This window comes from Triturus cristatus, chromosome 5_1, assembly GCF_964204655.1.
Source record: "Triturus cristatus chromosome 5_1, aTriCri1.1, whole genome shotgun sequence".
Classification (NCBI taxonomy): Eukaryota; Metazoa; Chordata; class Amphibia; order Caudata; family Salamandridae; genus Triturus; species Triturus cristatus.
The window spans coordinates 79,296,757-79,324,728 of NC_140587.1; the positions used below are offsets into that span (position 1 = coordinate 79,296,757).

A 27,972-nucleotide genomic window follows, 5' to 3' on the forward strand; every position below is an offset into this window, starting at 1 on the left:
AATAAGGCCGAAAAAGGTTGTGAAAGGAGATCGATGGCCTAACAACAGAGTTAAGAGGCTGAGATACAGAATAATAAGAGCAAATACATCGAAAGCTGAACAAGTGAATGAAGTATCGAGTCAAAGTTCAAAAGCTGAAGGAGAAGAATCAAAGGAATCAAAAGAACCAGTAGAAATAAAAAGAGTAAGAAGACCCAACCAAAAGTACAGATCACCGGAATGGTCTTATGTGGCACTGTCTGAAGGAGGAAAAGAAGAAACAGTGACTCGAGATAATCCGGAAGAGATCTTGAGAGAAGTGGTTGAGGAAGATACTGGTGAAATCCTGAAAGTACTCTTGACTGACATTGGAGAAGAGTCAGATACTGAGGATTGTGATATTGGAGATCTAATACAATTTGATGTTGAAGAAATTGGAGTGAAAAATGACAAGTATCCAAACTGAATAAAAGAAGGATTCACTTGGATTGAGTGAACGAAAAGATCTTTTGGAGAAACTGGAGAAGAGTTTGAAACAAACGTTGAAGAATTTGAAAGTTCCAATTTCAGTAGTGGAGGAGTAGAGGTTAAAGCAAAATAGTAAAATGGCTAACATAGAGAATAATAAAAATAGATGTGCCTTCTTTAAAAGGTGGTGTAGGATGTGCTGCTGCTGTACTGGATTATTAATGCTTCTATGGGGTGTTTTAATTTTGTTAGTTACTTTTAAGGTTGAATTTGAGATGCATACAGAAAATGTGACAAATATAGAGAAGAATTCACAAAAAGTAGTTCCGATTAGAATGAGTGATACTTACATACACAAAGATAGGTCAATTAATAATTTTTCTAATAATGTTTTTTCAAAATTGTTATACGAATATGTGAAAACAATAGAAGTGAGGGATTGCTACGTTTTTATGCAATTACCTGCATCCGTTTCAGAGGGTGTTACTTATCACCATTTACCAGCTACATATGGTATTTCTTGTAGTATTTTAAGTAGTGTTTTTTATTTGTTAGGGAAAGTAGATTATAAGATGTCTAACAGAGATAGTATTTTTGGGCACTTGCCAATGAACAAAGAGCTGAATCCGGCTAAAGAAGCTAACACTTTTGGTGAGATTTTTATTGAAGAAAAAGGATTAACATTAAATTACATTTTTAAGAATAATTTAACTTGCAGTTTGAAAGGAGAAGAGAAAGCTTTCCTGGATATGGTAGAGGAAAGGAGATTGAACATGCATGAGAAAGCGGGAAAATATAAAGTGAGTGAGACAATTTGGGACATTGAGATGGGAAAAGAGTTGAGAAATGGGGCTAGTCCAACTTTAGCTCTAGATGCACCGCAGAAGGGTAAACTTTGCATTACGAGAAGGAAATCCCAATATGATACGTATTTTGTCGGGACTAGTGAATGCCATGATACATACTTCATTGCAACAGGTTGGGGTTTCAGAGGTGGAGAAGATACAATTTTTCCAGGAGTATACTATGTTTGTGGAAACAAGGCTTATTACAAGTTGCCTGACCATTGGTATGGCACGTGTTATGTGGGCCTGGTTTTTCCGAAGATTTTTCATATAGATAAGATAAGAGATGTAGAACATATTAACTTACTAATGCGTTTTAAGAGAGAAACTTGGTCTGAAATTGTGGGTGACATTTTTGGGGTTTTGATTCCGGCAGTGGGAATTTCTTTAAATGCTTATGGAATTCGGAAACTGTCGACAGTGGTTGATCGCTTATCGACAAATACCGCAGGAGGGTTTCTTTTGGTGAATACGGAATTAAGTGCCGTACGTGCCATGTCTATGCAAAATCGACTTGCCCTTGATATTCTATTGGCCAAGGAGGGTGGAGTCTGTGGAATGCTGAAAGCTCAACATTGTTGCACTTACATTCCAGACGAAAGTAAAGACCTGAAGGTCTATATCAAAAATATTACTGATTTGCATGAAGAATTAGTACCACTTGAAGCTGAGAGTTTGTGGACTAAAATAGCTAATAAGATGATAGCTGTTAAGGATTTTATTGCAAAAATAGGTAGTACTATTATAGGTAGAATATGGTTTCCTCTAACTTGTATAATTGTTGCTTTATTGATACTGAGATTAGTGTGTGTGTGTTGTAAAAACAGGGGAGGGAAAAAGAAATTGAATAAAGTAAAGAAAAACAAGAGGTTGAAAAGAGAACCGCAAGAAATTGAATTGGAGGAATTGAGGGAGAGTGTTTATTTAGAGACAAAGAGGGATGATGAAAGAGTGACTGGTGTGTAATGTTGTGTAAGGGGAAAAGACATTTCCGATTTCTCCTAAAATGGGACTAAATTTTCACTAATTTTTTTTTGGGGTTTATTTGGTGATAAAATCACCAAAGGGGGGATTGCTGGAGCGGAGTTTTCAGTTTGAAAATTCAGGGGCTTTTGAAGCTCTGGCATGTCTATTCGTTGTATTAATTTATTATTAATTAATAATTAATTATTTGTCTTGTGCAAGTGTGTTTATATTAATCAATCCGTTTGTCTTAACAAAAGAGAGAGTTACACGTGGGTATGCATAAACGTGCTGATTAATTATAACGTGCGTGTTTTTATGTTTAAACGTTGCTGTGTGCTGTTTATTTTTGAGCACAAAACGCTTTTCGAATTAATGTTTTTTTTTATGTTGCAAGAGCTAGATAAATACATACACATAAGGGTATTAGTGGGGTTAACACTGTTTAATCATTATGCTGTAGTAACGTTTGTTTTGTCTCTTTAATTAAGATGGTCTATTGTGGCCTATGGTGGCCTAAGAAAAGATGGCCGATTTGTGAGCCTGGCTGTGATTTATACTATGAAAACTGTGACGAGGGAGACCCCTGCTGGAAATGGTCCTGAAGCTAACTGACCATGGTCCTTGCTTGCTTGCTTGAAAAATTTTCCATGAGGACAGCAGCAGTTTTGGGAGATCTCCAAGTAAAATGAAAGTGTCCTTGGCAGCCTTGGGAAACAAAGGAGCCTTAGAGAAAGACTGTGAACTATGGTTCGATTGCCGAGGAGAAGTAGAACTAACCAGATACAATTTATTTCTTGGTTCCTGTTCCGTAGTCTTTATTTTGTGAACTTTTCCTGAGCGGAGATTTTCAAATGTAGCGATGTTACATCCTTTCCTTCTCGCTCTGCTCAGCAGGTCCGGCGGACATTACAACTTTTTCTATATTTCCAATGTATCTTTCTATTGTCTTAGACACTATAAAAAATGTTAGCCTAGAGAGGGTTTTTGCCACTTGCCATTTGCCTTTGCCGCGTACCGAATCTGCGTTGCTGAGGATCGATGCTGAAAGGACTTCGTCTTGAGAGACTTTTACCGAGAGACTTGTCCTGACCCGTTCTGACATTTAGCTAGAATAGGTAACTATGAGAAAACGATTTACTCTGATTGATTTACTTTGACTAATTTTAGATAAAGCAATATAATTTTAAACATGGTGTTGGATATTCTTTCTTGTCAATTATTGGGTTTATATTTGATCATTGCTGTATATGTTGTATAGATGGTGTTTAAGGACAGTCACAAAAACCAGGTCTTATCGACCTCGATATAGATACAGGGTGATTAGGAGTTTGTTTTCTTTCCACAGGTTTATTGCTGGTAGAGTATTTGAGCGTATGTTAGTGAGATGGGCCCTAGCGTATGATGAATGTATGTGCGTGTAACTGTGAGATTACTCTATCCGTGGTAGTGGGAATAATATACACACCCTGATCTCTATCATGACAACGTGAGTGACAATTTATTGAAAATACAGAAAAGAATATCAGAATGTAGTTTTTATGCTGTAAAGTTATGACGTTGAAACCGTCTTAAAAAAAAAAAAAAAGCCTAATACGCATAGCATTTTTTGTTGAAAAGACAAGAGTGCTCTCTGAAAGAATGTCTATGGGTGCATATGACTGGGTGGGTAACCTGATGTTCTTTAAGGTCATCATCTACTATTTACTGTGCTTTGAAAGTTGATACAATTTGAATATGTAAATGAAAAATGTGCTGTAACATTTGTATAGGTTTGCTAGGTTTCCCTAGGTGCTGGCAGAGCTAGGGTTCAAAATCTACAGCAAGGCACTTTGCAAAAAAAGGGTCAGTTCTCACTGTGTAATTGTGGTGTGTTCATGTTGCATTTTGGGCCGTTTCCTGTCGTGAGCACTAGGCCTACCCACGCAAGTGAGGTACCATTTTTCTCTGAAGACTTTGGGAAATGCGAGGTGGATGGAATTTTGTGGATCCACGCAGATTCCAGAACTTTCCACCACAGAAATTTGAAGAAAATGTGTTTTGTTTTACAATGTTTGAGGTTTGCAACGGATTCTGGGTAACAGATCCTGGTGGGACCCACATAAGGCACCCCATCCTGGATTCCCCTGGGTGTCTAGTTTTCGAAAATGTATAGGTTTGCTAGATTTCTCTAGGTGTCGGCAGAGCTAGGGTTCAAAATCTATAATTAGGCACTTTGCAAAAAAAGAGTCCGTATTCCCTGTGAAATTGCGGTTTGTCTACGTTGCATTTTGGGCCCTTTCCTGTTGCGGGCACTAGGCCTACCCACCAACGTGAGGTACCATTTTTCTCGGAAGACTTTGGGGAATGCGGGATGGGTGGAATTTTGGGGATCCACACTGATGCGAGAACTTTCCGCCACAGAAATGTGAGGATTTCTTTTTTTTTTTTTCACAACGGTTGAGGTTTGCAAGGAATTCTGGGTACCAGAACCTGGTGAGAGGCATAAAAGTCAGGCTATCCTGGATTCCCTTGCATGTATAGTTTTAAAAAAGGTATAGGTTTTCTAGGTTTCCCTAGGTGCTGATAGAGCTAGGGTTCAAAATTTACAGCTAGGCACTTTTCAAAAAAGGGTCAGTTTTCACTGTGTAATTGTGGTGTGTTCAAGTTGCGTTTTGGGCCGTTCCCTGTCGCGAGCACTAGGCCTACCCACGCAAGTGAGGTACCATTTTTCTCGGAAGACTTTGGGAAATGCGGAGTGGATCGAATTTTGTGGATCCACGCAGATTCCAGATCTTTCCACCACAGAAATTTGAGGAAAATGTGTTTTGTTTTACAATGTTTGAGGTTTGCAAGGGATTCTGGGTAACAGAACCTGGTGGGACCCAGACAATTCACCATATCCTGTGTTTCCATGGGTGTCTAGTTTAAAAAAATGTATAGGTTTTCTAGGTTTCCCTAGGTGACGGCAGAGCTAGAGTTCAAAATCTACAGCTAGGCACTTTGCAAAAAAAGGGTCTGTTTTCACTGTGAAAATGTGGTGCACCTCGTTGCGTTTTACGCCGTTTCCTGTCGCAGGCACTAGGCCTATCCACAAAAGTGAGGTATCATTTTTCTCGGAATACTTTGGGGAATGCGGGGTGGGTGGAATTTTGGGGATCCACGCAGTTTCCAGACCTTTCAATCACAGAAATGTGAGGAAAATGTGTATTTTTACAACATTTGAGGTTTGCAAGGGATTCTGGGTGCCAGAGCCTGGTGAGAGCCAGACAAGTCACCCCATACTGGTTTTCCCTGGGTGTTTAGTTTTCAAAAATGTATAAGTTTGCTAGATTTCCCTAGGTGCCGGTACAGCTAGGGTTCAAAATCTACAGCTAGGCACTTTGCAAAAAAAGGGTCAGTTTTCACTGTGAAAATGTGGTGTAGCCACATTGTGTTTGTGGCCGTTTCCTGTTGCGAGCACTAGGCTTACCCACACAAGTGAGGTACCATTTTTCTTGGAAGACTTTGGGGAATGCGGGTTGGTGAAATTTTGTGGATCCACGCAGATTCCAGAACTTTCCATCACAGAAATGTGAGGAAAATGTGTTTTTTTACAACGTTTGCAAGGGATTCTGGGTAACAGAACCTGGTGGGAGCCAGACAATTCACCCCATCCTGTGTTTTCATGGGTGCCTAGTTTTAAAAAATGTATAGGTTTTCTAGGTTTCCCTAGGTGCCGGCAAAGCTAGAGTTCAAAATCTACAGCTAGGCACTTTGCAAAAAAGGGTCCGTTTTCACTGTGAAAATGCGGTGCACCACGTTGCGTTTTGCGCCGTTTCCTGTCGCGGGCACTAGGCCTACCCACAAAAGTGAGGCATCATTTTTCTCGGAATACTTTGGGGAATGCGGAATGGGTGGAATTGTGGGGATCCACACAGTTTCCAGAACTTTCCATCACAGAAATGTGAGGAAAATGTGTTTTTTTTACAACGTTTTAGGTTTGCGAGGGATTCTGGGTACGGGAACCTGGTGAGAGCCAGACAAGTCACTCCATACTGGATTCCCCTGGGTGTCTTGTTTTAAAAAATGTAAAGGTTTGCTAGATTTCCCTACGTGCCGGCACAGCTAGGGTTCAAAATCCACAGCTAGGCACTTTGAAAAAAAGGGTCAGTTTTCATTGTGAAAATGTGGTGTGTCCACGTTGCGTTTCGGGCCGTTTCCTGTTGCGGGCACTACACCTACTCACACAAGTGAGGTACCAATTTTATCAGGAGACTTTGGGGAGCACAGAATTGTAGAGCAACAGTTATTACCTATTGACTTTCAATGCATTTCTGCCTTCCAAATGTAAGACAATGTGTAGAGAAGAAGTCACTTTGAAAAATGTCCTATAATTCACATGCTGGTATGGGTACCCAAAATTTGGGAGATGTGCAAATTTCTACTGTTTCTAAACTCTATATTTTGTTCCCATTTTAGAAATACATAGGGTTTTTTCATACCGATTTTTCCCTGTTGATATTTCCCAAATTAATTGCTATATACCCGGTACACAAATAAAAAACATTGCAAGACGCTGCTCAGTTATTGGCTCTGGGTTCCTCGGGTTCTTGGTGAACCTACAAGTCCTATATATCAGAATAGTCCAGAAAATGTAACAATATATTGCTTTAAAAGATCTGTCATACTTAGAAGAAGTTACAGGTGAAAACGTTGGCACAAATGGCTGTTTTTTTAATTAATTTTCAATTTTTCCCATTTTCAACTATTAGTTTCTATAAGAAAACCTTGAAGGATCCACTCAAATGACCCCTTGCGGAATTCAAAATGTTGTCTACTTTTCAGAAATGTATAGTTGTTGAGGATCCATCGTTGCTTTCATACCCATTTTGATTATTAACTGGAAGGAGATAGAAAGCACAAAAAGTAGCAAATATAGGCTATGTCCTAGTAAAATGCCAAAACTGTGTAAAAAATTTAGTTTTTCTGACAAAAGTCTGTCAGTCCCTGAAAGTTGGGAAGATGGTGAGTTCAGCACCAAAAACCCTGTGTTGATACTATTTGCAGGGAAAAAACTGACACTTCTATCTGCAGCCCTTTTTTCCCATTTTCCCCCCAAAATATTAGCTGTATTTAGGCTAATTTCTGGGTCTCCTTCAGGGGAATCAACAAACCCATGGTACCTTTAAAATCCCCACAGCGTTGGAGGAAAAGGACACAAATTTGGCATGGATACATTATGTGGTCAAAAAGTTACAGGGGCCTAAGCTTGAACTACCCCAAATAGCAAAAAAAAAAAAGGCTTATCACAGGGGGGTGGAGGGGAAAGGCCTAGCAGCGAAGGGGTTCAATGTAATAAGGTAACCCAATATTATTTTAAGGGAGAGGTCTGCCTCACTGTATTGAGAAACAAATTTGTGAATTTTTTATAACCATGTAAAACTGAAAAGTACATGCCAAACCTTTTAATTGCAATGCACCCTGCCCTGTGGGCTGTCTCTGCTCTACCTTAGGGGCGACTTAAATGCCATTAAAAGAGAGTTTAAGGCTTGACAAAGGGGTTATTATGCCAAGTCAAATTGGCAGTTTAAAACTGCTAACAGGCTGCAATGGTAAGCCTGAGACACATTTTAAGGGGCTACTTAAGGCGGTGGCATAAGTGCTATAGGCCCTTTAGTAGGGTGAAGTCAAAACATTGTAAGGGAAAGACCACCCTAAGGCTGACAGGTCTAGAAGTTGTGTTTTTATTTTTTGGCATGATAGGAAATGCACCATAGTCCTTCTCAGCACACTCAGGACCTCCGCCTTCGAGGCATAAGGGTCATGCATCAGTAATTCCTAACCATGAATAGGCTGCATCTAGAGCCATTTTGCACATTGGACATGTTTTCTAACCTTTCCCCAAATGTTACCAAATAGCTGCAGTGAGGAGACACATAGCTACATTAACGACCTACCCTCTGCTGAGAAATCCGCTCCAATTCTTCTATTTCTATCTTCATTGTGTTTCTTACTCCAATTTTTGGATATAAATCAAATTGCTGCCTCCCAAAAGGGTCCCTGTGCTCCTTGCATCGTGAGCGGATCATAGCCATCACACCGTCCTCCTCACTCATGAAGAATATGTCTACCAGAGACGTGGAAGGGTTTTCTTCGGAGTAGTGCTGCAGAACATCAGCCACACTTCTGGTATAGTCAGCCTGGGACATGAAATGGTCTTTCATTTTCGGACTGAGGAGAGCTAAGGAGGAGAACTTCTGCTCCTCAGAATAGCCCAGAATGGCATACAGAGCTTCTCTAAAGCATGAGCCGATTCCCTCTGTCCTTGCATTTGGTAACGTGGGGGAACCATGAAGTGAAGCCATCATGGTGACAATCCTCTGAAATTTTCCAAGTGGAGAGACCTTAACTTGGCTGGAGACAGAAATCATTGGTCTCACCACGCTTTCCGCTGCAGGGATCGCAATCTCAGTAGGACAGTGGCCTCTTCTGCTCTTCAGGGGATATATCAGCATGTCTGCACGATGAACGAGATGCCCATCATCGTGCCGCAGCAGAGACAGGACCAGCTTCGCTTTCCTCTTTACAGATGCTGTGGGCATAGATCTGAGGTGGATAAATTCCATTACATTGTCTTTTGCTCTAGCGAGGCTTCTTCTGGGCCCATGGAGCTGTATGGCTGGATCTCTTAGGTCATACCTCAAGTCCATCTCGACTTGAAAAGGAGACAAGTCAATGAATCCCTGCAAATCTTTCATCAGAATGAGTCCTTGAGAGGTCACAGAAACAGACGTACTTATCCATTCTAGGTCATGAATGAAATGTAAGATCCTAGCCTCTGTGTGAGCAAACGTCTCCTTGAATCCCACCAGGACTATCTCGAACACCCCGCTATCCCCATTCTGGAAGATGTCCCCTGACACCCTTTGTCCTGAATCTTTGAATATGCCTCTGACCCAGCACTGGAGGAGCAGCCATTCGTGCACTCCAAACCTATTGACGTCAATAGGGTAACTTTTCTGGCACAGTAATCTCTGTAAGGTCCGTTCAGCTTCCAATGCCTGCTCCAGGGTAGATCCAGTAATGCACAGCTCATAGCCAAGGTTCAGCTCTATAGGAAACCCCAGATCACTAAAAATCTCCAGAACCAGTTCCCTCAAGTTGATGGACCTCAGGAATGACAGTTTTCCAGCAGACAGCCTCACGTGACATCCTCGATTCTGAATTAAGCAATAGAAAAAGAACAGTTGAAATTAGTGTGGCTGTAGAATTATTGCACCTTGCTTTAGTAACCATCCATTTCAATATTTAAAAGTGTTTACTTCCTCACTTTGATATTTAATAAAGTGTCAAAAAGCACTATTGGTGCCTACAAAGTGTTATCTGATCAAGTGATAGAGGTCTGACCACATCAACGCTTATCTGTCACCCGTCAAATGGCTTCCCATTGAGGCTCTCAGCTCTTTTCCTCACTTACAAAACACTGACACAGAACACATTTGGATATCTCAACCAGAAACTCAGGAAACAAAAAACATCAACCGCAGTATACCCGAACTTTCTTAGCAACGCCCCAAGAACATGCGACTTCCGCCCCACATATACCATTAATGGCTTCCCACTATTAGACGCTCTCTTTTAGGGTAGTGTAGGGAAAGATTAGATTTTATTTCCCTGATGAAAAGGAACATCGACACAGCGTCACTCCTCTGTTGTATTCTATTATTAGAATTAATCATTGTATGCCTTTTAAGCCACATTACCTCTATTCGAAGAATCGGCTCTGTATTGGTTTTCCTATACTTATATATGTTGATTTTGAGATGCGTTTATATTCTGTTATTTTGGCTTTATAATAAATGTTCATCTCAAGAAGGAGTCTGTGGTCTTTCCAGGTAAACTGTATTGAAGTAGTATCGTATCTTGTTTCCTTTAACCACCTTTTACGGTAAATAAAAGTCCATCAGTGCCAAAGTCTGAGGAGTAGACACAGGTGTAATTTGGCGTAATCAGATTAAGTCTCACGCTAATCTAATGTGTGTGCAACCATCTAGGTTAGCCTTTTGTGTACAGTCCAATCCTGGACCTGTCCTGGACCTGGAGTGATGCACCAAGCATATCCTCTTTAATGGCCGACAGTGGTGGCTGGTAACATTTGAAAGTGGTGGGCAGAAAAGTTTGGGAAGAGTGCCCTGTGGCAAGCAAGAGTAGCGAGCAAGCCCGACTGCCATAAGTGTGGGGGTGGGGGCGGTCATGGGAGCTCTCCACAGGCAAAATTTTGAAAACAAAGTGGGCAAATGGTGCATTTTCAAGCAAATTTGAGAAAGCAAGAAGGTTTTAAACCCCTTTCGAGCTGCGCAAATTTTCGCTGTGCAGGCGTTTTAATCCGTGACGTCGGATGGCCCAGGGCCGTCCAAAGCACACAAGGGGTTAAAGCAATTGTGAAACTGTAGTTATGACATCAATAAAGACATTTCATATGATAATGATGTAGCTGCTTATTCAGTATAACACTATCTTATAGCTGGAAAAATCAGAAGTAAGCCATCAGATAGTGTTAAACATGCCGTTTGCAGCTAGTCATTATTCTTAATTTGGGAGCATAATGTTATCTCACAGTTTATATTATAATAAACGTTTGGTCAGCATATTTTCCCATTTTCATTAAATTCAATGAACCCAAAATAGTTATGACAGCCATGTAAACCCTCACAGTGGATATGCTACATTTAGGGTTAATAATCAAGTAACACGTATTGCTAAACAGACTATTAGAATCAAATTCAGCTGCCCTGAAAAAAAATCAACAAACAAACATGTGTCTGCAAATATCACATAATTCTCACAAACTACATTCAGAGTACCATCAAATTGCTGGTCTAAGACGATCGCTGCATCCACTTCACCTTCCGGAAACCCATCATTCACCACCGCACCCAACAGATCCCCCGCCGCTGCTGGAGCAAAGTCACCGAAGCCCAGCTAACCACCGCCCTCGCCCGGAGCCCACCCACGGACACCACCGACCCCGACACCGCTGCCCGCAACCTCAGACAGTGGATCGACAAGTGCGCCAACACCCTCGCCCTGATCAAGAAACCCTCCAATAGACACACCAGCAAGAAAGCCAGTTGGTTCACCGAGGACCTCCAGGCCTCCAAGCAATCCTGCCGAAAGGTAGAAAAGAAATGGCACCGGGAACAGACACCGGACAGCTACGCAGCCCACAAGAACGCCACCCGCAGACACCATCACCACATCAGATCCGCCAAACGGGCCTCCTTCAAAGACCGCCTAGACAACAATGCACACAACAGCAAAGAGTTCTTCAACATCGTGAAGAAACTCTCCAACCCCAGCTCCAACACCAACAACATCCCAACTTCGCAAGACCTATGCGACTCCCTTGCCTCCTTCTTCCATCGCAAGATCGCAGACATCCACGACAGCTTCAACGTCACGACCACCCTGACAACCACTGAGACCTCCGTCCGCACGACCACCATCCGCACCAATCCCCTGCCCTCCTGGACCAACATAAACGACGACGACACCATCAAAATCATGAACACTATCCACTCCGGATCTCCGTCAGACCCATGCCCGTACCACATCTTCAACATAGCCAGCACCACCATCGCACCCCACCTCCGGAAAGCCATCAACATCTCCTTCGAGACAGCGACCTTCCCAGAGAGCTGGAAGCACGCCGAGATCAACGCCTTACTCAAAAAACCCAAGGCTGACCCCAAAGACCTCAAGAACTCCGGCCCATCTCCCTGCTCCCATTCCCGGCGAAGGTCATCGAGAAGACCGTCAACAGACAACTGACCCGCTACGTCGAAGAGAACAGCATCCTGGACCCATCCCATCCCGGGTTCCGAAGCAACCACAGCACCGAAACTGCCCTCATCGCCGCCACCGATGACATTAGTGCCCTGCTGGACAATGGAGAACCGCGGCCCTCATCCTCCCAGACCTGTCAGCCGCCTCCGACACAGTTTGCCACCGCACCCTACACACACGCCTCCACGACGCTGGGATCCGAGACAAGGCTCTGGACTGGACCACCTCCTTCCTCTCCGGCAGAACCCAGAGTGTCCGCCTCCCCCCTTCCGGTCCAACGCCATTGAGATCATCTGCGGCGTACCCCAGGGCTCATCCCTCAGCCTGACACTGTTCAACATCTACATGGCACCACTTGACCACATCGCCTGACTGCTAGACCTCAACATCATCTCCTACGCCGACGACACCCAACTGATCCTCTCCCTCACCAAGGACCCCCTCACTGCCAAAACCAACCTCCACAAAGGGATGAAAGCAATCGCCGAGTGGATGAAGAACAGCCGACTGAAGCTAAACTCGGACAAGATGGAGGTCCTCATCCTTGGCTCCACCCCCTCAGCTTGGGACAACTCCTGGTGGCCGACGGCACTGGGAACAGCTCCAACACCCACCGACCACACACGCAACCTGGGTTCATCCTCGACTCTACTCTCTCCATGACAAAGAAGGTCAACGTCGTCTCGTCCTCCTGCTCCAACACCCTCCGCATGCTCCGCAAGATGTACAGATGAATCCCCACCGAAACAAGAACAGTCACCAAGGCCCTCGTCAGCAGCAGGTTGGACTACGGAAACGCCCTCTATGCGGGAACCTCAGCCAAACTCCTGAAACGACTACAGCGCATCCAGAACACCTCTGCACACCTGATCCTTGACATCCCTCGCCGCAGCCACAACACACCCCACCTGAGACCTGCACTGGCTCCCCGTCAACAAGAGGATCACCTTCAATCTCCTCACCCATGCACACAAGGCACTCCACAACACCGGACCAGCATACCTCAACAGACGACTCAGCTTCTACACCCCCAACCGCCAACTCCGCTCCGCCGACCTCGCCCTCGCCACCGTCCCCCGCATCCGAAGAACTAAATCCAGTGGCAGATCGTTCTCACACCTCGCCACCAAGATCTGGAACACCCTCCCCATTCTCCTTCGGCAGACCCAGGACCTGCTGACCTTCAGAAGACTCCTCAAGACCTGGCTGTTCGAGCAGTAGCAGCATCCCTCCCCCCCAGCGCCTTGAGACCCTCACGGGTAAGTAGTGCGCTTTACAAATGCTCTGATTGATTAATTGATTAAATACAGTGACACTTTAGGTCCAGATGTATGAGGGGCCCACTGCACACCAATCATCTCTGTATTGAAATACTGCCATTGGCGCGAAGGGCAGAGGCAAATCTTTCTTGTTTGCATTAGTGCCCATGACATCCTGGCTACACCACTAAAACATACAGCTGAAAAAGTGGCCAACATTTGGACAGCAGGGCAGTGTTTCACTTGAAAAGACAATGTATATAGATATTTGGCAAGGCATGCAAGACTGTGTATTTGTACTTGATGCAGTCAGTGTTTGTGGTAATTTTAAAGAAATCAACAGTACAAACCAATCCACAAGACCAAATAACAGGTCCACAAACAGCCCACGCGCTGACCTGTCAGACCAGCTCTTTTGGCACTGCCAAATTGCGCTATATGCCAGTGCGACCCCCCCATCCTTTGCGAGTGCAGGCCAGTTCCTTCCTACCCTGATGAGACATGACGTCCTTCCACCTGAGATCATCCGACCCCTTCTGCCCTTTGTTGGACTTGGCCCTTTTTCCCTCATTTTTTTCGTTTTTGCAGTGTTAAGGTGCAGGTGCTCCCTTCTCCCAAGATGGCTGCCACCGACCCCTGCTACTGCAGGGTGGTCGTTTTTCATAGTAGCACCCTAGCTGCCAGGAGCTGGCTGGGACCCACAACAATGTTGCGATACCAGCCCGCCTTTTTGTCCCATAGTTAGAGTGGGGAAGCTCCTGGAAGAAGCTGGAACCTTCTAGAAGGGAGGTGGGGTTTTACTTTTGCCGCCTTGGCTAGAGGTCACCTGACCTAGGGCTACTTAAGCGTGGGAGGGAAACTTGTGTGGGGAGTTGGCCATTGGGGTGAAGCAGAGCTGGAAGAATCCACCAGGAGTGTAGGCGGTAGGGCCTAGCCAGGGACTTATGCCTCTGAGAGTGACAGGATTTAGGTACTGCCTCTTAAGTGAGTGAGGTGCCCTGTGAATCCCACTGATCTTGCCCAGTAGTAGGAGGACCCAGAGACTCTCTGCCAACCTGACTAGGAAGGACCTAGTCGCCCTCTCCATCCCTACCCCTGTAACAGAACCCCATAAGGGCGCCAGATACATCTGCGCCAAAAGACTTCATCTGTCAACTGAGAACTGAAACCTAACTTTAAGAACTGAGACTGCATGACAAGAGCGAGCTGTAAGCCTTGAATGCCAGAGCTGAGACTGCGTGTCCAAGCTACCCTATTGAACAAAATACTAAGCCGATTGCCAAGTCACCGGGGATCGACCAGGTACTAGCGCTGTGCCCCCCGCGCTCCCTGCCCTGGTCTGGGACCCCTGGCAGCGTGCTCCGCTGAGCACTTTACCCCCATCCTTAATTTGAGCCCCCCCCCTGCGACGACGAAGCCAGCGCGCTCACCGCCGCGGCCTGGAGGCCTGGAGGAGTGCCCTGCTGTGTCGCGAGGCCCAGATGAAGTCCGGGGCCCCGTCGCTGCCGTCGCAGCCGTGTGAGGAGGTGCGCAAGGTCGGGGCCGAGTTCCCCCAACGTCGTGAGGACGGACGCCTGCTGACGCCGAGACGGAGGTAAGCCCGGAGGCCGAGATCCCCCCTGGTGCGCCCCCTGCTGGTCTGGGAACCACACCGCACTTGGCCCGGGTTGTCCCCTCCGTGGGAGTCCCCTACCCTGCCTGCGCGACGGGCAGACCCCGCCGAGGGATCCTGTCCGTGCCCCCCTTTCACGATACTGAGCGCGGTGCTCTGTGAACTGCACCGGGGCATAAGGACCCGCTCCTCAAGTCCGGTAACCCTCCCCGCTGGAAGCCGTCCCAAGTACGGACTGACATTACCCTCGTGTGGCGCTTCACGCCACCGACTCTGCTTCCACGTCCTGAGAGACCGGGACTACGAGTAGCGTGTTATGTTATATGCTCTGCTCGCAAGTATTTACATGCCGATGATCACGAGTAGCGTGTTATGTTATATGCTCTGCTCGAAAGTATTTACATGCCGATGATCACGAGTAGCGTGTTATGTTATATGCTCTGCTCGAACGTAATTATCTGCCAAGGAATGCGAGTAGCGCATGGTGATTATATGCTCTGCTCGACAGTAATTGTATGCCAGGGAATGCGAGTAGCGCCTTGTGTTATATGCTCCACTCGAAAGTAATTACATGCCAAAGAGTGCGCGTAGCGCATTGTGTTATATGTTCTGCTCGAAGGTAATTCCATACCAGGGATCACGAGTAACGTGTTGTATTATATGCTCTGCTCAAACGTAATTACCTGCAAATGGTTGCGCGTAGCGCTTTGTTTTATATGCTTTACTTCACAGGATTAGGGGCCATTGATTACGAGGAGCGCTCAGTTCTACAGGCTCCATGTTAATGTACCCAATGTCACCCGTTACGAGTATCGTGCTGTGTTAGACGGCCTGTTCAGGGAAAGACCTCTCTTAGCGCGCCCAGCGCTATACTCACCCGCACTTATCCAACTGGCGTGGGTATATGAATAAGGTTAGGCACTGCATATGTATCGCCAAGATTGCTGTATCTACTGATTGATGGTATTAGGATGCATGTATCGCCTTGTTCTTTCCTGAACTGCAACTGACCAGCTATACTTGGATAAACTTGAAGTATTTGCATAAGTTAAACGGTGTGGCGTCACTTATTGTGTGTGTCCCTAGTCCATGGGAAGCGTGTGGTGTATGGTTGCTTAACACATAGCCCTCTGGTTGCCCGACCGGCTCGCGCCACGTTACCGCCCTTAGGGCCTGGTGACCCCAGGTTCCTACACCCTTACTGAAGGAAAGCATGTTATCCTGCCTGGCCTCTCTTTGACAAGGGTCTCCCCATCACTCCAGTGAGAAGTGAAACTTCTTTCTAGCTCCTAGGGCCTTTGGAGACAAAAGAAGGTGGAGGTATAAGGCTCGAAGATCATCTAATAAAACCTAATAATAGCACAAAGAAGCACAAAGAAGCACAAAAAAGGAGGCTGAGGAGAAGTCTTCCCAACGGTGCATTACAAGTATGGACTATGCTTCCGGAAAATTTAGGATGTGTTCTAAACTCCTTGGTTTTAGGAAGCCTGTAAAGGATATGTTAGGAGTTCTTTCCCAGGGCTGTTGCCATTTTTTTGTTTTACATGTTATGTAAGGACCATAACTGGGTGTGGCAAAGCTGGTGTCTCACCTACAGGCCGGGAGTGTCCCCTTGTATTCCCTTAGGGATGGCACTGTGACGTGAGGGCCAGGGCATCACTCCAGTCCTCAGTGGGCTAATATTAGTAAACAGTCAGCGTCCGAGGCTGGAACCACATCTCTGAGCTACATCCAATCCCTGATTCACCATCCCGCAATCAGTCATCTCTCTTGCACCACGACGCTCACACACCACCACCCACATTAATCCCCGGCGTAGACACCAATCTCTCCACACTCCGGTGCCTTCACCTGAAAGCGGCATCCTGACTACATTAAAAAAATTACCTAGAGTACTGCTAATTTTAGATATAAATACACGATGTGGGCCCAGCTCTTGGCCCAATAAACCAAATCTCTGATTGTCCTCTTCCACAATTGCCCCAGTGCAGTCGCGGCTCGCGCTCCAAGAATGCTTGTGGGGGGGGGGGGGTCGCGCGTGCCGCGGGGGAGATTAAAATAAAGCACCATTATTAATATTAATCAAACTAGTCTAAAGTTACCGGATCCACGCCGCCTCTGCGAGTCCTCCTGGTCCGGGGTCTGACTCCCGCGTTGGCGCCTTGGCAAGTACCGCCTGCTCTCAGCCAATCCAGACGCTGCTCCGGCAGCAGCGTAAGGATTGGCTTGAGCAGTAATGCGCATGTTCTGTTTAGGACTTAGCATTTTTTTAGACCAGCCCGAACATGCGCACTAGGTTGGGAACAACCCTTGCTCTTCTAATGAGCAGCCTAGTGTGCGCATGTTTAGGGCTGGTCGCAAAGTGTTTAAACCCTACACAGAACATACGCACTCTTGCTGTGCGCTCCGCCGACCACCACTGCTGCTGTGATACGTGTTATGGTGGATGTCAATCAGACACTGTCTTGCAGCTGAACTCCTCTCCTGTAGTGCTGCCCCGCACCCTTCTAAGCCGACTGCCTCCAGCTCTGGCGGCCTGGGATACAGGGATTGCACTGTGTGAGTGAGAGAGTCACTCAGAGTTAGAGAGTGACGGCAACGCTCAGTGGGGCAACGCCCAAGCGCCCTAATGGACGCACTGCCCCTTGTGGCAAAGGAGTACTTGTCCTGTCAGGGGACCATGTGTGTAGCGCAGTGGTGGCATCATACTGTGGCCATATTTATGACTTTAGTGGTGCAGGGCAATGCAGCAAGTTACCTTGCTGTGCTCCCCTGTGTCACAGGGAAAGGGCAGGAATGTGCCATATTCATCCAATACAGCACATTCCTGACCCTTTTACTTGCGTTGGCGCTGTTTTGGCAGCCTAGCACCAATGCTGGCGGCCTTCCACCATGGTGCAAGGTGCCTGTGTAGGCAGGATTGTTTATGTGCAGGAAGGGGTACCTTCCTGCACAAAAACAATCCTAAGAGGCTTTTTCCTCTTTCTATGTGCAGAATGCAGCACACATAGAAAGACTTCACCTGAAGTCTAGACTGAAGGAAGAGCTGGTTCCCAGTCCTGGAATGCCTGGAGAGTCCTGCCTTGAAGAAGGGGAAGGAGAGAGCCTTCCATACAGGAGGAGCTGAGAGTGTGACTGATGTGGTCCTGGCTCGGAACCAGTCACTATCAAAGAGGTGGAGGATTTGTGGCGCTGCCGAAGTATGCCTGAGCAGATCTCCTCTTCAACCTGCTGTCTCGGCTGTGACACTTGTCCAAGTGTGCCCCAGCAGTCTGCGCCACTGAAGAAGAAACCTGTGGAGCTGTGTCACTTGCCCCAAGTGTGCCCGAACAGAGGGACATCGTGGCTTGCTCCTGGCACTTGCAAAAAAGGTGCCTGTGGGGTTTACACCTATACTGCTTCAAGTAAAGATGCTACTTCATGACACTTGCCATTGTGTATCAACCAACCTGGTGTCTGCTCAAAGCAACCCAGCCACTAACTCCAGGAGTTCATTTGTAGGAGGACTGCATCAATGCCTCCTCCCAGGCAGGCCAGAGTAGCTGAGCCAGAGACTTACTCAGATCGGAGGAAGGAGGCCCGACTGCAACTCGTGGCCCACCTGACACTGATGCTGTTGGCCTAGAAGAGGGCCACTGCCTGAAGGCAGCCATACAGCACTACTGCCTCCAGAATCCAGCCATGAGCTCAAATCTGCCCACCAGTGGTGGAGAGGCCACTAGTGGAGGAGAGGCTGCCTGGGCCAACCGCAGCCAGGGCATACACCTGCCCAATGAGTAAGTAACTCGGAATGAAATCCGGAAAGCAGACGTGAGATCTACCACTGACCCACACTGAGGGTGAGAGACAGAGCGCCTGCTATTACCAAATAAGGCTATGAACTGGGAGGAGTGTTGTATCTGAACCGATGCCCATATCAGAGCAACCCGAAAGTAAGGGAGGTGGAGAGACCCAGAGGAGGCATCTTCACTTGAAAGTAAAAGCCTCACATCTGTAGCTCAGGGTATCTAATACTTATGTGTGCTAGCATGGAGTATTGTGTTTTACTGTGTAATAAAGTAATATACTAAAGATAAGCACTGGCCTGGACAATCATATTATAGCATAGTTTCAATGCTGATGTGAGCTGATCAGCCTAGAGACACACAAGTGTCCATGCTGATGTGAGCTGGTCAGCTAGAGGTACACAGGAAACGGGCCAAAACGCAGTATGGACACATCACATTTTTCCAGTGAAAACAGACACTATTATCGCAATGTACCTAGCTGTGGATTTTGGACCCTAGCAAACTTGTATATTTTTAAAAACTAGGCATCCAGGGGTATCCAGGATGGGGTGACTTGTATGGCTCTCAAAAGGTTCTGTTATGCAGAATCCCTTGCAAACCTCAAACTTTGTCAAAAAATTACATTTTCCTCATATTTCTTTGATGGAAAGTTTTGGAATCTGTAGGGAGCCACAAACTTCCACCCACCTAGCGTTCCCCCAAATCTCCTGATAAAATTGGTACCTCACTTGTGTGGGTATGTCTAGTGCCCGCAACAGGAAACGATGTAAAACGCAACATGGACACATCACTTTTTTCCACAGAAAACTGACACTTTTTTTGCAATGGGCCTAGCTATGGATTTGGGACCCTAGCTCAGCTGGACATAGGGAAACCTAGCAAATCTGTATATTTTTGAAAGCTAGACACACAAGGGAATCCAGGATGGGGTGATTTGTGTGGCTCTCACCAGGTTCTTTTACCCAGAATCCCTTGCAAACCTCAAACTTCATTAAAAAAACAAATTTTCTTCACATTTCTGTGATGGAAAGTTCTGGAGTTTGCTGGGAGCCACAAACTTCCACCCAACCAGCATTCACCCAAGTCGCCCAATAAAAATGGTTCCTCACTTGTGTGGGTAGGCCTAGTACCAGCGACAGGAAATGGCTCAAAACGTACTGTGGAGACTTCAAAATTACAGATCACAAAACAACCTGGTTTTGCGAGGGGAGTCATCTGCGTTGTTGGTCCTGAGCTCGGCTGAAATCTAGGGAAACCTATCAAACCCAGACATTTCTGAAAACTAGACACCTGGTACAGTCCAGGGAGGTGTGGCTTTCATGGATCCCCCAAAGCTTTCTTATCCAGAATCCCATGCAAACCTCAAATTTAGCTGAAATAAATCAAGTTTTCCTCACTTTTCTGTGTAGGAAAGTTGTGGGATCACTGGGATGCCACACATTTCCTACCACCCAGTGTTTCCCCAGGTCTCCCGATAAAAATGGTACCTCACTTGTGTGACTAGGCCAAGTTCCTGTGACAGGAAATGGTCCAAAACTGTGGAGACTTCAAAATAATAGGTCACAAAACTACTTGGTTTTGCGAGGGAGTCACCTGCATTTTTGGTCCCGGGCTTGTTGGCCATCTAGGTAAATGTACCAATGTCCAGGGAGGTATGGCTTGCATAGATCTCCCAATGTTTTCCTACACAGAATCCCCTGCAAACATCAAATTTAGCTAAAAAATAATATTTTCCTCACTTTTCTGTGTGGTAAAGTTGTGGGATCACTGGGCCGACACAAATTTCCTACCAACCAGCATTCCCCCACATCTCCCTATAACAATGGTACCTCTGTTGTGTGGGTAGGCCTAGTACCCTGCGACAGAAAATGGCCCAAAATGTACTGTGAAGACTTCAAAATGATCAACCATAAAGCTACCTGGTTTTGCGAGGGAGTCACCTGTGTTTTTGGTCCCGGGCTCGGCACCCATCTAGGGAAACCCGCAAAACCCATACAGGTGTAAAAACCAGATACCCAGGGGAGTCCGGGGAGGTGTGGCTTGCATGAATCCCCCAAACCTTTCCTACCCAGAATCCCCAGCAAACCTCAAGTTAAGCTAAAAACATTACATTTTTCTCACATTTGTGTGTGGTATCACAGCACCGGCACAAATTTCCTATCACGCAGTGTTCCCCTTGGTCTCCCGATAAAAATGATACCTCAGTTGTATGGTTGTCCAATGCAGAGTCAGCCTAAAACGTATATGAAAAAATATATAGAGCATAGAGCTAGCTGTGCTATCCCCTCAATCTCTACATTTTTGTCCCTTCCCAGTCACAGACCCTTGGCCCACCCACACAAATATGGTACAATTTTACTCGGGAGACCAATGGGAACTCTGGGTGGTAGGAAAGTTGTTCCAACATGGAGAGCCAAACCAGAAATGTGAGAAAAATTAGATTTACTTTAGCTAAATTTGAGGTTTGCAAAGGGACTATGGGTAAGAAAACATTGGGGGTCCTCACAAGCTGCACGTCCCTGGACTCCCCTGGGTGTCTAGTTTTCAGAACAGTCTGCGCTTAGTAGGTTTCCACAGATGGCCGGCGAGCCCGGGACCAAAAATGCAGGTGACTCCCTCACAAATACAGGTAGTTTTGTGATTGATGATTTTGAAGTCCCTATAGTACGTTTTGGGCCATTTTCTGTCACAGGCACTAGGCCTACCCACACAAGTGAGGTACCATTTGCATCAGGAGACCTGGGAGAACACTGGATGGCAGGAAATTTATGTTGGCCCGGTGATCCCACAACTTTCCCTCACAAAAAATGTGAGGAAAATGTAATTATTTTTGCTAAATGAGAGGTTTGCAGGGGATTCTGGGTAAGAAAAATGTAGGGGTTCCATGCAAGCCACAAGTTCCTAGTTTTCAGAACTGTCTGCATTTGGTAGGTTTCCCTGGATAGCCGTGGAGCCTGGGATTAAAAACGCAGGTGCCCCCCTCCTTGCAAAACAACGTCGTTTTGTGCTCGATAGCAAGGCACCTGTGTTTTTGGTCCTTGGCTTGGCAGCCATATAGGGACAACTACCAAGCCCAGACATTTATGAAAACTAGCCACCCGGGGGGAGTACAGGGAGGTCTGGTTTACATGGATCCTCAACATTTTCTTACCCAGAATCCCTCGAAAAACTCAAACGTAGCTACAAATTCACATTTACCTCACATGTTTGTGTGAGAAAGTTGTGGGATCACAGTGACAGCACAAATTTCCTTTCACTCAGTTTCTCCTTTGGTCTAACGATAAAAATGACACCTCACTGTTGGTCGGCCAAGTGTCTGCAACAGGGAAGGGCCAAAAACCTGTAGAGATTGAGGGGGCCCAAAGCAGGTCCAAAAGAGCAGTTTGTTTATACGTTTTTAGACTGACTCTGCTTTGGGGACCCACACAAGTGAGGAATCCTGCTATTAGGAAATTTGTGCCGGTGCGGTGATCCTACAACATTGCCACACAGAAATGTGAGGAAAATATTACCTTTTAGCTAGATTTGAGGTTTACAGGGGATTCTGGGTAAAAATACGGTAGGGGATCCTCCCAAGCCATAACGCCAGTCCACGCACACGGCCAGTCAAGCGCCATCCATGTACACCACCAGCCAAGCACCATCCACTCACACTGCCAGCCAAGCGACAGTTTACGCCCACCGCAAGCCGAGTCTCAGTACACACACACTACCAGCTAAATCCCGTCCACACACGCCGCCTGATAAGCACCATCCATGCACCCCGCTAGCAAAGCACCAACCTCTAACACCGCTAGCCAAGCACCATCCACGCACACCACCAGCCAAGCACAAGTCCATGTACACACCAGAAAAATGTACACACACAGCCAGCCAAACACCAGTACACACAGACCATCAGCCAAACTCCAGTTCACACACAAACAGAAACTTTCCCTGGAATTTAGTGGTTTTCTGCCCCTTTTGGAGGTCAGATGAGCCTAAAAATATTGCTGATCTGCCCCCAAGGGAGTCAGAAACAGCCAAATTGTGTCCCTAAAAAATAGGGGATCAACCATTGCCTATGGGGCCGCTTCCTGGCATGCCCATAAACATATCCCTGGTGTCTAGTGGTCTTTCTGCCCCCCTATTGGGTAGATCGGGGGTAATAACCCCCATCTGGCCTCCAAGAGGGGCAAGAAAGACTTTTTAATTTGTGTTTGGGGAGGTGGGGGCACTGGCATGGTCATTTTGGACAGCCTCCACCCCTACATATAAAAAAAAAACATAATCCCTGGTGCCCAATGGGCATTCAGTCCCCTGGGGGACCGATTAGGGGGTATTTCCCCATCTGCCTCCCAGGTGATGCAAAAAGACTGTGGCTAATTTTTTTTTGTGCTGAGGGCATTGGTATGCCCATTCTGGGCATCACCCACCCCTGACCTACAAAAGAAATAGTCCCTGGCTTCCTAGTAGGTTTTCTGCTGCCCGAGGGGTAAGGGAGGCAGATCATGGGCTATTGGTCCCCACTGCCCCTCGGGGGCAGAAAGACTGTCTCTTTTTTTTAGGGTGGGGATATTAGCATGCCCATTTTGGGCAGCTCCCACCCCTACATACACAAATAAAAAGAATCCCTGGTGCCTAGTGTGCTTTCTGCCACCCTGGGGTTGCAGAAAGATGGATTGTTGCCAAAAATGTTGGGGGGAGCAAAAGCCTTTGCCCAAGGGGCGCTCTCCCTTCCCTGGGGTCTTGTGGTGGATCCCTGCTTGGGGATCGGCCTCCTGCGGCGACCCACAAACAGGGATCCACTAGGTAGGGATACCACAGGTAAGGGGAGATTCTCCCCTTTTGATTGATACCTCTCCCATCTGCTATGTGCTCCAGGGGCTAAGATAGCCCTTCGAGCATGTAGGCAGTGAAAGTGAAACAAGCCGATCGGCTCATTTCACTTTCCTTTGCAGTAAAATGAAGTCATCACACCATGCGCAACGATCGTCATTTTACTGAAAACACAGAATAGCCTCAGAAGCTGGGAAAGCTATTTCCCAGCTCCCCGAGGCTGTTTTGGAATAAAGGAAATCCTTCCGGTGCCCGCACCAGAAGGATTTCCAGTGTCATGTATGCGGACACACGGGAGCCGTCCGACGCACATGAGAACCATTGTATGGGATGGCTCCCGGGCGTCCGACACACCGAAACGGTTAATTGTTAATGGGTCTATGAAGAACTGTTTGTAGCTCCTCACCAAACAACTATTACTAGTAAAAGGCATCCTTAGTAAACATGTATTTTGGGCCGCATTCACCTTCCCTCAAATGTAAATGGCACCTTACTAGGTAATAATCACTGGTGTGGCGAGTTGAAGTTGGCTTCTTGCGTTTTGGTAAGAGTTGGTTCAAAGAAATCAAGGACATTCTTACTGCTTTTCAGAACCTCTGTATTATAATATTGTAACAGGTATTATAGGTGTGAGAAAATGGCCTGATATATGCTTTCCACTAGTTCCAGTGGGCACCTTGTATCGGTCCAAACAACCCCTTATGGTGATTGGTTAAAGACAACCATTATTGAAAGCTATCCTAGTGGTAGCTATGGAGAGCAGCCTTCAGGCTAAGTCTTGAAGGAATGTAAAGCTGCTTGCTTTACCAGTCTATAATCTCTTGAATGACCAAATGAAAGGACAACCACACCAGGTATATATTTAAAATATATGTATTTAAGATAAAACACACCCCTCTAGTCTCTTTATGAGGCTGGAGTTCAAAGTACTTAATTTACAAATTAGCAATCAACAGTAATAGCACAAATACACGTTTGGGCCCTAGGGGCGTACCAAACCATATACTAATAAAGTGGTATAAGAACCACGACTGAACTAGACACCAGGCCTAGAGCCTGTAGAATCGCTGGGACCCCAAGGAACCACCCAAGGTAGTGACACAGGGGACACACGGGGGCCGTGTGCAATGTGTAAACACAACCGCGGGTTCCCGTTATCTTCTATGGGCAATGTCGCAGTTGGAAAATTAAAGATTAGGGACACTTAGAATAGAGTCAGGACCAAACCCTTTTGGACTTAGGAAGTTGTAGGGCTAGCACCCACGGCAGCACCGGAGTACTCATTTTACCTCACCCAGGGAAGCCGGGTGCATAGGTGTCTTTTGGTGTCGGGTCGTGTCGTCGATTACAATGGAAGCTGGCGAAGAACTGCTGCTGCCGTGGAGAGGAGAAGTGTCCGAAGAGATCCAAGCCTGGATCTAGGATGGAAGAAACCTGAAAGCAGAGGGGACAGAGTCTGGGTCACTTGCCAGTGACCGAGGGCAGGATGGACCAATGCCCACAGATGTCGGGTGCTTCAGGTGAGTTGACGGGTGTCTTGACTCTTCAGCCACGAGGTCCAGGAGGCATCGACAAAGTCCATGAGCCTGATTCGAGCTGTCCCACAAAGTGAGTGCTGCGGTGTCGGCGACCAGAATGGACTCAACAAGCCTTGGCAATGGCAAGTCTCATGGAAAAAGAAGAAGGACGTCGATGCAGACCAGCAAGGTCTGAGGGACTCACCCAGCGAGGGTAAGTCAGGGCACGTCTGGAGCAACCAGGAAAGCCCAAGCAGAAGAGGAGTTGCCTTCGTGGGGACCCACTAGCCAACGGGCTAGCGATCGCAAAGGAGCCTCGAGCGGTTGCACTGGAACCTGGCCCACGGGTCACTCGTGGAGTGGAGACCAGAGGTCTTCGGTGCAGTCAGTGCTCAAGGCAGGGGCTACTCGGAGCCCAAAGCAGAACTTCAGGAATACACAAGAAGTTGATGTACCAGCAATAGTATGCGGTGTCCAGGGGTCATAGGTCCTCATCACCCACGATAGCCTCGGGCCTCAGCTTTGCTGTGGACTCAGGGTAGCCTCGGGGAAGTCAGGAAATCCACCTCTGGTGATGCAGAGACTACAGCGTCCAACAGGAGCTTCGGAATTGCAGACCAGACAGTTGCTTCTTTGGTGCCTGCCAAACAGGGGAGTCACTCCTTGACTCCAAGGGAGATTTCTTTAGTCTTCTAGTCAGGATAGAAAGTCGAAGGTCCAGGATATATGTTGCAGAGTTTCGTCCAGGGTAATCTAAAGTCCTGCAACCGGTTTGAACTAGACTATGCACAGGGACACCAAGTGTGCCCCCAGTGTAGGACTTCAAAGCACCAGAGAGTGCTCCCGCCCGGCCCCAATACACATCTGACTGTTTGGGGAGGTGACTACACCTCCCAGGGACAGGAAACCTATTGTACAGGCCTCCCCTGCCGGACTTTTGGTCTGTAGAAAGTCCTACCGGGTTAGACCAGTGTGAGCATGTCTCTCCCTCTAGAAGGGTGGAATGTATTCCAAAGCGTTTGACACCAAACACGACATGTTTCCGTGCAGCCATCCCAAAGCCCGTGCAGCCATCCCATTCACGAGGTTATGATGCACTTAGGAGTATATGGTCAGGCTGCACCACAAACGGCATCAGAGGAGATACTCCGAACGCTGCAGAGGGGCTCTGCTCATGCAGGGGCACCTTCTCACATAAAAACCAAGCACTCTGCCTTCCGGATTGTTAAGGCCTGCCATAGGAGTGACTTATAGGTTTTATATGTGTGTGCAATGGTAGTGATATAGGTAGCCTATACCACTGTAAGGGGTGCAAGCACCACCTTACCCAGGCTGCAGTAGCAGACCTGTGGTGCCATTTTGGAGTGCTTCCCAGGGGTGGCATAATACATGCTTCAGCCCCTGGTAGGCCTCTGAGGTACCTATACCCTAGGTATATAGTATACCATATACTAGGGGCTTTTAAGGCACTCCAGAATCCAATTAGAAATGTACCTGATGTACATGGAAACCATTTTAGAGAGGATGCAGCTAGGCTGGGGTCCTGATTAGCAGGGCCACAGCCAGACTAAGGTTGAAAAACAGTGAAACACCAGCCAAAAGTGGGAGTACCCATGTGAAGCAGATCCTACTCTCCTACACAACCCCCCCCAAACGCAGGGACATTAAACTAACCTTGACCAGTTGAGTCTTCATGTTCTAAGTGGAAATACCTAGAGAGTCCACCTGCATTGGCATGGTTACTCCCAGGTCTATGTTCCACTGTAAAGTCCATCCCCTGTAGGGAAATGGACCACCTAAGCAGTTTGGGGTTTTCACCCTTGTTAGACCTGGCACCATTGGCGTCAGTCTCCCTTCCATTTTTCGCTGTGTCTCCTCTGTTTTTGCTGGTAATAGATGCTCTGGGCGCTGTGCCACTACCATTCAGTGCCACAGCGCGAATGCTCCCTGTGTAAAGATGACATGTGAATTGGTGTATCCATGATTGGCTTATTTGGTTTGCCTGTTAGTCCCTAGTAGCGTGGCCTGTGTGCGCCCAGGGCTGGTAAACCAAATGCTGCTGGTGGGCCTGCAGCGCTGGGTTGCGCCACCCACAGAAGCAGCTTGTGAAGTATGTCTCAGACCTGCCACTGCAGTGTCTGTGTGCAGTCCAGAACTGCCATCTTGGCTGTGAAGTGCACCCACTTCCCAGCCCCTGAACCTTCCCTTGGCATCATGTAAGGCACCCCTATGGTAGGGTGCATTGTATGTGTAAGGTAGGACATGCTCCGATGTGTGTTGCATGTCCTGGTAGTGAATTACACCCAATTTCGTTTTTCACTACTGTAAGGCTACCTGTTCTCCATTGGCCAGAATGGGAGGTTTGGCTATCACATTCTATAGTCCTAACTGACCCATAGAACATGGTAGAAAAACGAATTTACTATGCCTGAGCTCAGAATATTAAAATACATCTTTTAGTGAAGTTTATTTTTATATTCTGTGTTTGAAAATACCACTTTTAGAAAGTAGGTATTTTCTTGCCTAAGCCTTCCAGTGTGCTCTGCTGTTATGTGTATTGGCTGTCTGGTTTTGGAGGAACAGGGCAGGCTGAGTCAGACCTGGGTTGAATAGAGAGAGATCTGCATTGGAGTATGGGGAGGGGTAGCTCCTGGACCTGAATAGGGCTTTGCCTGGCAAGGTGAATGCTGGATCCATCTCCCACTGTGCGTCTGATGGCAGACCCCCTCTTTCTGAAAGGAAGGATGCAGCCTGGTAAACAAAGTGCTCCAGGGCTGGGTAGAACTGGTTCTGGCTGGGTTCAGTGACTTGTGACTCTTTAGAACAAAGACTTTTGGGGTATAAATATCTGTGCCCAAACCCCTACAATTTGTATTGCTCCTGGACAACAAGAAGAACCTCTGTCCGTGTAACTGA

The 27,972-nt window shown here is 46.8% G+C and overlaps 1 protein-coding gene across 6 annotated transcripts in view; it reads right to left on the reverse strand.

The window, feature by feature from the left end:
- Window positions 1-27,972, reverse strand: part of LOC146830241 (uncharacterized) — a 649,260-nt gene that overhangs the window by 478,919 nt on the left and 142,369 nt on the right. For all 6 annotated transcript variants that reach the window (XM_085604449.1, XM_085604447.1, XM_085604446.1 and 3 more), the window contains exon 3: window positions 8,174-9,436. In XM_085604449.1, coding sequence (XP_085460575.1) covers window positions 8,174-9,436 — 1,263 coding nt within the window. The remainder of the gene's footprint in view (window positions 1-8,173; window positions 9,437-27,972) is intronic.